This window comes from Chrysochloris asiatica, unplaced genomic scaffold (assembly GCF_000296735.1).
Source record: "Chrysochloris asiatica unplaced genomic scaffold, ChrAsi1.0 scaffold00142, whole genome shotgun sequence".
NCBI lineage: Eukaryota > Metazoa > Chordata > Mammalia > Afrosoricida > Chrysochloridae > Chrysochloris > Chrysochloris asiatica.
The window spans coordinates 532063-545543 of NW_006408660.1; the positions used below are offsets into that span (position 1 = coordinate 532063).

At 47.6% G+C, this 13481-nt stretch overlaps 1 protein-coding gene and 1 non-coding gene across 2 annotated transcripts in view; one reads left to right on the forward strand and one right to left on the reverse strand.

Annotated features, from left to right (window-relative positions):
- WSCD2 (WSC domain containing 2) overlaps nucleotides 1-13481 on the forward strand; it is a 66637-nt gene that overhangs the window by 10488 nt on the left and 42668 nt on the right. Inside the window, exons 2-3 of the mRNA XM_006870425.1 lie at nucleotides 4569-4683; nucleotides 7398-7582. Coding sequence (XP_006870487.1) covers nucleotides 4569-4683; nucleotides 7398-7582 — 300 coding nt within the window. The remainder of the gene's footprint in view (nucleotides 1-4568; nucleotides 4684-7397; nucleotides 7583-13481) is intronic.
- TRNAG-CCC lies at nucleotides 13039-13109 on the reverse strand. Its single transcript has one exon. It is a non-coding gene; the product is annotated as a tRNA-Gly (tRNA).

Genomic DNA, 13481 nt, shown 5'->3' on the forward strand with positions numbered 1-13481 from the left:
CTGTAATTTTGTCCCTGTTTTACAGCTATGGCAGGATTTGAAGTCGGGGCCCTGGGAAAATGGTTTTAGTGCTTTGGCAGTAACCACTGATGAGCTCAGTGGGGACTGAAATTCCAGGGATGTTGGTTCTATTGGTCACAGCCCACACTCACTGGTCAGCAGGATAGGAGTCACCACATCCTTCCTAGAAATGAGAGGCAACCAACTGAAAATTCATGTCCTCAACCACATAACATAGCCCATTCTTCAGGCCACAGTGACAACCCGCTCATGTTTCTCCAGAGTGTTACTAAAGGACCCTCGTTCTTTATCTCCCTCTTGTTGACAGATAAGGAAAGGGAGGGTCATTTGTTCATCCAGCAGGTCTTTGCGCACTTGTTGTATGGGACATCTCAGTCTGCGGCCTGATGGGGAAGGTTGCTGCAGAGTTGGTTCCCCTTCTTGATAATTTTACATATAACAGAAGGACAATCTGGCCAGTCTTGTACTGTGTTCCTGGACATTAGTTATGTTTTAATCCATTGTTGGAACTCTTGTACCAGCCTCTCCCATTGAGGTCTCCCTCGCTTTCTCTGACTCTCTGCTTTACCAAACATGATGCCCTTTACTGTGGATGATGTTCCCAACGTAAATCTCACCATCTTCACTGTTGAGCATTCTGGTTGTATTTCTTCTATGTTGGCAGCATTCTTTGCCAACATCACACCTAAGGCATGCATTCTTTTTCTGCCTCCCTTATTCAGTGCCCAGATTTTTGCATGCATGAGGCAATTGAAAAGACCATGACTTGGGTCAGGCACGCCTTAGTCATCAAAGTGACATCTTAACCTTTGATAACTGTAAAGAGGTCTTTTGCCACAGATTGGCCCGGTGCAGTATGTCATTGGATTTCTTGATGGCAGCTTCCATAAATGTTGATTCTTGATCCTTGTAGAATGAAATCACTGACAGTGTTAATTTCCTCTTCATCTTGATGTTCTTTATATGTCCATTTGTGAGGATTTTAATTTTTTTTTTTTAATGCCCGGGTGTAATCCATACTGAAGGCTGCAGTCTTTGCCTTTCATCAGTAAGTGCTTCGAGTTAACAGAATTTTCAGCAGGCAAGATTGTGTCATCTGCATCCTGTAGGTTGTTAATGGTGGAAGGACACACAGTGTAGGAACTTGGACAGATTCTTTAGCTTCTAGTCCTTGGATGGTGCAAATAGTTAACTTCTAACTGAAAGGTTAGAGGTTCAAACACACCCAAAGGCTGCTCAGAAGGAAAGCCTGGAGAGCCACTTCCCAAAACTCAGCCTTTGAAAACCTGATGGCACTCAGTTCTACTCTGACCCACTTGGGGTCACCATGAGTGAGAATCAACTTGACAGTAACTGATTTTTTTTGTTGTTGTTTTTTAAATTACATTTAGAAAAGAAGAAAAATAAAATTATTTTTGTACTTATTTACATGAGTAGTTACTAGTCAGAACATAGATCATAGGCCAAAGTTAAGATTGACTTCCAAGGCAAAGAGATATAGTTATCACTACATTTGGTTTCCTTATCCATAAAATAAGTTAATAAGAAAGTTGTGAGGATTGAATAATGAGGTTCATACATAGCAAAGTGGTTGCCACATAGGTGCTCAATGCATCATTGTTGTTGTTGTAAGTGTCACTGAGTTCGTTTTGACTCACAGTATTGGGTTTCTGAGGCTGTGTGTGTTTGCCGGAGCAGAAAGCCACATCTTTCTCCCGCAGAGTGGCTGATGGGCTGGAACCGCTGACCTTGTGGTTTGCAGTCCTGTGTTTATCATACAGAGCCTCTATGGTCCCAATGCATGGTAGTTTTCTTTTTCTATTCCTCCCCCGTGACACACACATGCTATCTGCTAATCTGATGGTGAAGACCTCATTCTGCCAAAATAAACCAACCTCCTCTCTTCTTCTTCCTCCCTCTTTCTACCCTTCCTTCCCCATTCTTTCTTCTCTGACTCCTACAACCTCTCCTTTTTTTTTTTTTTCTCCCCCTGCGTCCCCTACAAAGGAGGCCTGGTGGCGCTGTAGGATAAGCACTGGACTCCTAACTTTTAAGGCCAGCAGTTCAAATTTACCAGTCACTCCATGGGAAGAAGAGGCGGCTTTCTTCTCCCATAATGATTACGGCCTCAGAAACTTTACACAGGAGCGCTAAGAGTTGGAATTGACTCCATGGCAGCGAGACAGAGTCAGCTCAGTGCCATGGGGTGAGCACCTCCTACAAGACAGCCGTGGAAACTGTTGATGAACTGTTGAGCTTCAAGTTCATGTGGAACCCTCATCCACATGGCCCATGAGATTTCTCTCCCCCAGCCCACATGTGAGCAGCACGCTGCCCCAGACCAGAGGGCTGTGGTTCCCTCTGCAATAAGCAGAGCATACATCGTTGATCATGCACAGTGACAAGATGTAGCTTCTCCAGAGCTTTGTCCGCTGATGTGCCTGCTCCAGGGAGCTGATAGACTTTTCTTAGTCAAAGGAGCCCTAATGGTTCAGTGATTAAGCGCTTAGCTGCAAACGGAAAGATCGACGGTTCAAGCCCACCATCTGCTCTGTGGGAGAAAAATGAAGTTGTCTGCTTCTGTAACAATTGACAGCCTCGGAAACCTTGTGGAACTATTCAACTTTGTTCTGTGGGGTCACTATGAGTCCATTTTGGTTTTGTGGATCCTCAGTAAACCATATCCCTTCTGTCTTATGAAAGAAAGCCACGATGATCAGGGCTGAGGCACATTTCCAGCAGGACTGGAAATTCTGCATGAACAGGGTGACATTGAAGGGACATGGCTGCGCTCCAGCATGAGTAAGGGGAGCCAAAAACCCACAGAGAAAGTGATGGAGTGGCATTTAGTGTTCTCCACTAATCATTCCCAATGAGGCCATTTAACGCCGAGGACTGCCTTAGTCCAACCTCCAGTTGCTTCTAGGGTGAGTCGTAGAAACAACACAGATAGGGAGTCCCACAGACAAGGGTTTCCATCTTTATTCTACCGCTGAGTAGCTGTGGGTCTTGAGAGACCCACTATCCCTCCCTGAGCTCTTGTTCACTCATCTAAGGAAATAGCATAAGATGCCAACATTTCCCACTTCACTTGGGTCTTTACAAAGAGGCCCCGATTGAAAAGAAGCAACCTGTGGTCAGAGTATGAGCTCTGCAGCAGTCACCTGGGGCCAATCCTGGCTCCACACTTTCAAACTGAGTTACCTTGGGCGAGTGAAAGAACTTCTCTGGACCTAAATTTTCTCATTTTAGGAATTCAGTTAGACAATATGTATAATGCATTTAACAAAAATTCTACATATCAATCATAATAATTGTAAACACACATAGGGAAAGACTTTCTAAACGGAAGTCCTGTCAGTGTGTGTGAGTTACAGTTTACCACAAAGCACAGGAACCTGTTGACTTGAAGAAAGCTAAGTGTGTGGTTATAATTGGAGGGTTGTTTTACATCATAATAATAAATGTTTTTAGTGGGTGGAAACATTCACGTTGGCTCACTATATGGGCAAACTGTAAAGCATTATACTCAGCACTATGACAGGTCATTGTCTTACGCCACTCACTTGAACTTGGTGCTTACTACATGCAAGTCACTATGATAGAAACAGGATTCCTGGTGTGGCTCTGTAAGATCAGCGCTGGACTGCTAACCATAAGGTTAGCAGTTCAAACCCACCAACAGCTCTTTGGAAACCCTATACAAGGTTACTCTAAATCAGAACCAACTCCATGCCACTTACCAACAACAAGGATAGAAAAAGAACCCTGGTAGCACTGTGGTTAAGCACTCAACTGTTAACTGAACATCAGTAATTTGGACCAAATGGCCACTCCATGAGAGAAAGATGGTGTCAGTTTGCTTCCGTCAAGATGACAACCTTGGAAATGTTATGGGGCAGTTCTCCTCTGTCCTAGGGGGTCGCTATGAGTTAGAGCGATTCAGTGCAATGTTTGAATTGCTTTTTGGTTTAACAATAGAAACAGTACTTGTACCCTTCCAGTTTAATGATCCCTCCCTCCTCAACAGACGAGGACTGCCCTGATGTCCCCAGGCCAGAGCTAGGATGTGACAGAAAGGCCTAGACCTTGAGATGGCCAAGTCGAGTATACTTCTAAGAAAACTCAGTATCTTAAGGCACCATAAATAGAAATGATAACATGCTATCAAATGCTAAGCATGTCAGAACTATCTTAATATGACACCCATTGTAGGAGAGGATGGAAGTTCTGCTTGGTGCTTAGAGTCACCTTTTGTCTGGGCTTCCTGGTGCCTGGAGGTTACCAGTATGGTCTGGCCACAGAAGGGTCCCCTCCTCCTCTGTGCTGGTCTCCAGGCACAGAGCCCTACCGTTGAATCCACTGCCATATTGGACCAGGTCTGCCATGGCACAGGAATGTCAGTCTGTTTGCTTTCTGGTCTTCTGCTCGAGGAAAGGATCGGTGCCATGTGGTCAACAGATCCTCAGAGCCTTGGGGAAGCTTTGTCTTGTAACCCCTTCAGCTCTGGCCCCAGCCACATCATAACTTTTGTCCTCTCCCCTAAGCCAAGTACATCGGCTGCTATCTGGATGATACCCAGAGTCGGGCTCTGCGAGGCATGTCCTTTTTTGACTACAAAAAGATGACTGTCTTCCGTTGCCAGGACAACTGTGCAGAACGGTAGGACCCCAACCCCCCAGGCTCCATTCACCTCAGACCCTTCCTTCTCTGGTTCTTACCTGTGGGGTCCTCTCCTTTTCTCTGGAGGGGTGTGTTGGAGCATGATCACGGGACCACTAGGAAAGGGTAACACAAGGGCATGTGTGTGCATGTGCATACGTATGCAAATGAGTAGTTGGGTGTTGGTCTGTGGGAATTTGTGATCGTGCAGTTGTGTGAGATTACACCAGGGAGTGAATCTGTAGTTGTATGAGTGTTGCTAGGGCTGGTTATGTTGTGGGATTAAGGTCAATCCATAATTTTCTTTAAATAATTGTATCTGAGAGTCTGGCTGTGACTATGTGTACATGGGTCCAGAATTGTGATGGTGTGCGCAGGTGTTTATGATTGTGTTGCTAAGTGTCCAAGATGGTGTTGATGCTGCAAGCAATAGGAACAACTTGGAAATGCACAGTTTCGTGGTGTGTGTGTGCACGGCCATATGGGGTCATCTGTGTGAAGGGTGAGGCAGTGGCTCTGGTATCAACGGCATTCCTTGTTTTCCTTCCAAGGAGATTCTGTTGTTCAGATGAGTATTTTCCAGTGTAAGACAAAGATGATGTTCTCCATGAGGCCATGCGCCAGAGGAACAGGGACAGGGATTTCACTTTCCTGGAGTGACAAGGCCTCAAATAACAGGGTCAAGACCTTCAGGCCAGGCTTGGGCAGCAGTAAGTCCAGGTATGCTGCCTGAGGGGCACTGAGCAACTGAGCTGACCTTCCCTCCCTTTGTCTCATGGCTTTCCTCCTTGCCTTGGGTTCCTTGATTTCATGGTAGCTTGTGAGGAGGTGTCACACCCCCGGCCAATCAGCTCTGAAGGTCACACGATCCTCCCACCCCAACTGCTATTGGCTGGAGGCTTCAGATCCTCACTGCATGGACCTCTCCCATGTGGCTTCTTGAGGGTCTTACGACATGGCAGCTGGCTTTCCACAGAGTGAGAGACCCAAGAGGAGAGCAAGGAGGAAGACACGGTGCCTGTGTGACCTGGCTTTGAAAGTCATTTCATTAGAAATGAGTCACCAAGACAAGCCCACCTTCAAAAAGAGATTAATTGAGCTCCACCTCTTGAAGGCAGGCATATCAAAGAACTTGTGGACTTATTCTGAACCCATACTTCCTGTCCTATGGGGTCCCTGGGTATAATTGTTCTTTCACTGGCTTAAAGGCACTAGAATCTGTTCTGGAAGGTTCTTCCCCCACCTCAGTTCTCTTCCACCTCAGACTTCATCCTTTGTACCTTTTGCTTTCGAGCTGAGAACATTCACTGGGTCCTATTTCTTGTGAAGTTTTATTTCTATCAGTGGTTCCTACTATAAGAGGGGACCCCCAAGGGCTTGAAAGAAGACAGAGAAAGGTAAAAGGAGGAAGCCTGCCCCAGGCCCAGCATTTCAGTAGGGTTCAGCACCAAGATATCACATTAGTTTAAGCTGCCCTTGCCACATCTGTCTAGGTGAGCATATGGACTGGACAAAGTCAGGTGATGTTCAAGTAGCCAGGTGGGTAGAAGCACGAGTCTGGGTGGGCCTTGGTCCAGCCAGCACCGCACAGTCCAGAGTGAAGTGGTAGCTGGCTGTTCCCATTGAGGCTGCCTCGGGAACTGTCACTGTTCTGTTTTAAAGAATTCTTCTGAGACTGAAGTAGGTGAGGGCCTGAGGGAAGTGATTCTCCCTAGCCTCCGCCTTCCCCCAGAACAAGCAATGCTTTCTATCTGTTTATAGACTGGGTCCAAAAAGTCCTTTTTAGGGAAGGATTTCATGGCCTTGAAACAAAAACACTGAAAACCGTGCAGTTCCCCAAGTAATTTGGGCAGCAGGATGGATTGATTTGTTTCTGAACGGGGGAGGAAATGTTGACTTGGCTGGATTTGTGGCCTTGGCTTTGCCGTCTTTCAAAGGGATCTGCAAGTGTCCACCTCCTCCTCTCCCCTTAGCTCATCTCAAGGGATGTTTCTTAGGATAAAGGTAGGGACTCCTTCTGGAGATGTGAAGCCTTTGTCTACAGCCAGGGCAGAAGAGTGGGGAGGGGCAGGGCCAGAGTGTGTGTGTGTGTGTGTGTGTGTGTGTGTGTGTGTGTGTGTGTTTAGACAGCTGTGCCATGTGGCAGGAGGTGTGTGCAGGTGGGTGTGAGCATGGGCATGGTGTGTATGTGAGAATGTATATAGTATGTATGTAGCATGTATATATGGGTGTAATGCACCAGAAGGGGATGGAAACAGATGGGTGGTGGTCTCAGCTAAACAATGCTCTTCCCCCTGGGGTATTATGGTCCCTTCTTTGGGCCTCCCTGTTCCCCCAGCAGACTCCCTCACCCCTCATCCTCACTGACGCCTCCTAGGGTCCTCATCCCATGGAGCATTGCTGTCCCCAGATCTTCTTGGGTTCCCCTGCCTCTGAGGGCCTCCCTCATTTCCCCCCAGGTCTCCCCTATACTCCCTGCCCTCTCTGGTGTTCCCATCATCCCTGGGGTCTCCCTGTCCCCCGGAGTTCCCCTTCTTCTAGTCTAGGTCCTCAGGTTGAATGAGTCTCCCTCTACTTCTCTGATGTCTCCCCATTCCCTGCCTTCCCTGCCCTGGAGTCCTCCCATCCCCCAGGCCTCAGTACAGGGCGTCCCTGCTCCCAGCCCTAAGGTTGTCTTGTGGGCAGCTTGCTGGCCTGACAGCAGTTTCACACAGGGGCTACCTGTTTGCCGGGCTGGAGTTCGGCGCCGAGTGCTACTGTGGCCACAAGATCCAGGCAGCCAACGTGAGTGAGACGGAGTGTGATATGGAGTGCAAGGGCGAGCGAAGCAACGTGTGCGGTGGCGCCAACCGCCTCTCCATCTACCGGCTGCAGCTGACCCAGGAGTCGGCCCGCAGGTGTACGTGAGTCAGCCATCACCCACCCCTTGGTGCCTTCCTGCATGTCTGCCCAGCGCCTTCCATGGCTCCCACCTCTGCTCCAGCTACTCTCAAGGTTTCCACCTTCCTTCCTCTCCTCTCCCCTCTTTAGGTCCCCTACACCAGCTGCACCCTCTCCTCTCCTATCTCCCCCTTCCCACACTGAGCGGGAGCCTGGGCTGCCTGGTTATCTGGGAGCAGTTGATGTTGATGCTGCGGGTAATGCTAACAGCAATCACACGTGCTATAAACACACATGATATTCCTATGGGTCAGTTCATCTCATCCTCACAATGACCCTTGAGCACTATGATTGACCTAGATCCCTGGTAGCACCGTAGTTAAGCACTTGACTGCCAACCAAAAGGATGATGGTTCAGATCTACCTGGCAGTTCTGCAGGAAAAAGACTTGGTGATCTGCTCTCATAATGATTATACAGCCCAGGAGACCTTCTAAGGCAGCTCTGCTCCACTACACAGGGTTGCTATGAGTTGGAATTCACTCGTCAGCACCCAACAACAACAAAAAGCAGCATGTACCTATGGCCATTTTACAGATGAGAAAACTGAGGCTCAGTGTTAACATAGCTTTTAAGAATCAGGATTGAAACCAGCTCCAGAGCCTAGTTCTTGAATGCTCCCATTGAGAAAATTCATCCCTCTTTGGTTCTTTGGTTTGAGTTTCACTGGAAAAGGTTTCAGGTTTCCAAACTGTGAAAGAGAGAGGGGTGAGTAAGTAGGAGAAGAGAGGGGGATGAGAGCTGGCTTCTCTTCTGGGGACAGTGTTCCATTCCTGGGGCAGAGGGATCCTAACAGGTAATCACTGTTTCTCAAGTTCAACTGTGTGCTAGCCACTCTGCTAAGCCCCTGCTCTTGTGATTTCATTCACCTGTTTACCTGCCCTGCAGCCTTTCCAGATAAGTACCACTGTTAATAGAGCCCCAAGGTGGCTCAACTGTGAAATACTGGATTACCAAACCTAAAAGTTAGTGGTTAAAACCCAGCCCACGGCACCTCGGAAGACAGGCCTAGAGATTGCTTCTAAAAGCTCACAGCCTTGAAAGCCTTAGGAAGCAGCTTGACTCTGCGCATATGGGGTCGCCTTAAGTCGGAATCCACTTGCCAACAACTGACAACTGTTGTTGTTGTTCTTAATTAAGTGTTGTCAAGTCAGTTTCAACACATAGCGACCTTGTATAGAGTTTCCATGGAACAGCTGGTGAGTTTGAACCACTGACCTTGTGATTCAAACCAACCTTGCCATCCAGTGCTTTATCCTACAGTGCCACACCAGGACTTCTAGTCATTGTCAATGTCCCTCATTTGGCAATGAGGAAATGGAGGCTTAGAGAATTTAAGCAAACCTGCCCAAGGTTACACAGTCTAATTCCAGGTGACCTTCAAACCTTAAAAAAAAAAAATAGCCAATAGGCTTGATCAAAGATAAAGACGCTCAGCTTTTTCATGGTTGTCCATCTGGTGCAGTCCAGAGATGGGCAGGGAACCCACAGCCACATCTCTTACCAGGTGGCCAGCGCTTTCCAAATTTGAGAGTGTTGTCAAACACCCTGGGGCTCTTGTTAGAATGCAGTGCAGGTTCTGGCTCAGTAGCTCTGGGATGTGATTGGCAGTGTGAGGCATTGGACCACCCCTTGAATGAGCAGGCCTTAGACTTCTGCAAAAAGAACCCTTGTGGCACACATGTTAAAGTGCTCAACTGCTAACCAAAGGGTGGCAGGGCTTGAACCACCAGACGCACCACAGGAGGAAAGTCCCGATGATCTGATCTGCTTCTGTAAATACCCCAAAACCAAACCCATCGTCACTGACCTGATTCCTACTCATAGTGACCCCCTAGAACAGAGTAGAACACCCCCACACGGAAGCAGATAGCCACAACTTTCACCTGCCAAGCAGCTGATGAATTCAAACCGCTGACCGTTGGTTGGCAGCTAAGTGCTTAACCACTGTGCTCCTATGGCTTCTGTAAAGATTACAGCCTAGGAAACCCTACGGTGACTCCACAGTACCCAACAACAACTGAGTGGCCACCACCCACCCAGATGTAGACCTGCCCCCACAGGTAGGATCAGACTGGAAGGTGGCGCCCTCCTGCAAGCATAGAAAGGCCTCTCCCCTGTGAATTTTATTATGTATCAAGATTCCTTGTTGGTTGGCTCAATCCACCTTCAGTTTATTAAATCCCTATTTCGGAAGCATCATTCAAGCTCCGCTCTGCAGGAGGGTTGAGCAGTGTTACCTGGTTGCAGATAGGCTGGTTCCTACAACTGCCGCCCCACAGTCCACTGAGTTTCCACCACTGCTCTGAAGGCTGGCAGGAGGTAGGGGTAGTGTGTGGGAGCAAGGCTGGGGAAGCTCCACACACCAGGTTTCTGGCCACAAGTGTAGTGCATTTTCAATTTGATGCCAGATTTATCATCCTCATTTCTGATATCCGTATACCTGGACTCACTTTCTTCTCATGGTGACAATTTGACCATCTGAAGAGGTGGCCTTAAAGTCAGAGAGCGAACTGATTATAGGACTCATAATGGATGAGGCAGATAGATGATAGATAGATAGATAGATAGATAGATAGATAGATAGATAGATAGATAGATAGGGATTGAGTTGTGGATGTCAGTTGCTAGACATGAGCTAGACCTTTTGCCTTTTGGATAATAGATTAACTGGATAATGTGAACATTACCATTCTCTCTCTCTCTCTCTCTCTCTCTCTCTCTCTCTCTCTGTCACACACACACATATACACACATACTATTGTGATCTGGTAGCCTACTGGTTACGAATCAGACTGCTAACCTCAAGATCAGCAGTTCAAAACTACCAGTGGTTCCATGGAAGAAAGATGAGGCTTTCTGCTCCTATAAAGATTTACAGCCTCGAAAACCCTATACAAGGTTTCTATGAATCAGAACTGACTCCATGGCCCATGACCACCACCACCACCATTATAATAGTGAAGGTTTGATGTGGTGCTGTAGGATAAGCATGTAACTGTTAACTGCAGGGTCAGTGGTTCAAACTCACCAGCCACTCATTGGAAACCCTATACAGGGTTGCTATGAGTCGAAACAGCTCAACGGCACTTAAAAACATTAGCTCAACGGCACTTAACAACATTATAATATCACTCACTGATGGACCATCAAAGGTTTTTCAGTCTGCTGAAATAAGAGCCTCCACACACAGAGGTCACCAGGTTCCGGTCCAGTCTGGTGTGTCTTGCTTTGTAGAAGCAGAGGGCTGAGAGAATGATGGTGTAGGAGAAGAGCCCCATAGGCTTGTGGGAAACCTTGCTGTACCCTCATCTTGCACACTTCTGCAGTGGCAACATCATCCTAGGTGTTGTGTTGCCCCAGCTTTGTCTTTATGTACAAGGGAACAAAGCATCACCATCAAGTCAATTTCAACTCATGTGTAAGAGAAACATTCATTTCTACTAAGTGGATTCATGGGCTCTTTAAGCCTGCCACAGTTGTTCTAAATCACAATGGGTATAATCGTGTGTGTAGGGTTTGAAGCTTGGGCACCTTCTGCTGCAGGCTCCATAAGAGGATTGAAGCCTTGTTCTTCTCAAGGCTGCTATGGTTGGGGTGAAAATGGAGTTGACTTGGACAAGCGACAGATGGTTGGCATTGGGTCAAGTTGGAACTCCTGATGACCTCCCATTTGCAGCATGGTGTATGGAAAGAGTAGCGGGTCTGTCCATTCTAAGGAGAATCACTTCATGAGCTCACTTGGGGGAATAAAGGTCAGTCCCTGCCCTCAAGGAGCTCACCTGTCTAGTGAGGAGACAGACCCAAGACCAGTGGAATTAGTTCAAGCATGCGGCTATGTATTGGGGGCCCCCACAAGAGCCAAGAGAACAGCATGGAGCTGAATCTCATTCTAATGCAATCTTCCAGGTGAAAAGGTAGATGCAAAACTGCAGACCCACAGGAGCTATGCGGTGAATGATGTGTTTAAAGCACCACTGGAACCCTTGCTCATCTATAAGGGGGCATCAGAAAATTCACAGAAAAACCCCATTCTCTTTTCCCTCTCTTTGTCTGCAAACTTTTTGAAGCCTCCTGGTATGTCTCCACACTCCACTCGTAGACTCTTGAAGTCCAGAGAGCAGAGGTGGCCCTGGGGGAGGGTCCACAGGGAAGGGGCATTTGAAAGCACATAGGATTTTGCCTGATAACAAAGGAGAGGAAACTCAATCTGGGATGGAAGAGAAATCTAGGCAGCTGGAACAGAGTGTGCCACAGCCTAGAGACAATTTCAGGGAACAATGAGCAGGCCCAGCTTTCCCAAGGTCACAGTGCTTTTCAGAGACTGGGCATGAGCCCTGGTCTTGGCTTCCCCTCACTCCAGTGCATACACACACCTTGATCTCTTGGCTGTGTTCAGGAACCCATGTTCGCTCTTGTAGGGGATTCCCTGACTCCAGCTTCATCCCTTCCTTCCCTGATCCCTCCTTCTACCTCACTTTCTAACTCTGAGTGAGTTAATCAGGCTCTCCCAACACCTTTTCTTTGACCCAGTGGCTCCCTCAGCCTGGAATCAGATTGATACTCAAGTCAGTCAGAAAGGGAAGCCTTCCAAGTCACGGGCACACTTATCCAGCAGCAGGCGGAGAAATGAGTGAGCACTCCAGGAAGCAGGTGAAATGGAGCCCAGATTCCACTGGGAGAGTCATTCGTTGGTATTAACACTGTCTCCTAATTGTATTTCCCCAAGCAGGGGTACAGAACCCTGAATGACTCTGAAGATTCAAAGGAGGCTTATTAGCTCCCAAGCAACACTCTGGTGACTTCAGGCTCTCATGGGAAGCCAGCCTACATGTTTGAGGTGACGAGGTGCTCCTGCCGTAGCGAGCACATTAAAATGTTAGCAGAGCTAATGTCTGCAGGCATCCCGCTCTTCTGTCTTGACATGGGCTCGTGGCCTTGTTACCAAAGAACCGAGAAATGGACTTGCTTCTCGGTAGGATCACATTTTTCACGGCTGTTTGCTCAATATGTCAGCAAGCATAGCTCTCCTCCCAGGGGCTGAGATGGGAGGCTGTGAGAAATCTCATTTGGCTGAAAGATTCTTGCAAGACTTGAGTTGCAAGGCTCAGTCAAAAGATCCTGAATGATTAAGTGTTGGACCTGTCGGTCGCTGTCCATGGTGCTGATCATCTCGTGTTAGCTGCTATCCACTCAGCTGTGAGTCATGCACAACAGAACAGAATGCTGCCCAGTCTTGCCCACGATCAGATACAATCAGAGCTCTGTGTCCATAGGGCTGTCATGGCTGACTTTTGGACGCAGACCACCAGGTTTTTCTTCCTAGATCTTCTTAGTCCAGATGCTCCCCTGAAACCTGTACAGCATAGCAACATGCAAGCTTCCACTGACAGACAAGTAGTAGTTGTGCGTGTGGTGCATTGACCAGGAATTGAACCTGGTTCTCTCGCATGGGAGGCAAGAGCTCTACCACTGAGCCACCAGTGCCCACTGCACTGGCATTGAGTCAGTTCCAACTCATAGCAACAACACAGTATAGGGTTTCCAAGGCTATAAATCCTTATGGGAACAGAAAGCCCCATCTTTCTCTCAAGGAGCAAGCTGGTGGGTTTGAACTTTCTCTCAAAGAGCTCTCTCTCAAGGAGCAAGCTGGTGGGTTAGAAGTCTACTGCTGATCCTACAGTGCTACCTAAAACCCCAGTGACCCCAGACTACCCTCTCCCAAGGCTCAGCATTTTCCCTTTTATTTATTTTTTTCAATTTCTAGCTTTGTAAAAAATATCATGAAGCTTAAACTGTCACTGAAAAACTAGACTTCCAACTTGTTGTTGTTATTAAGTGCCATTGAGTTGGTTCCAA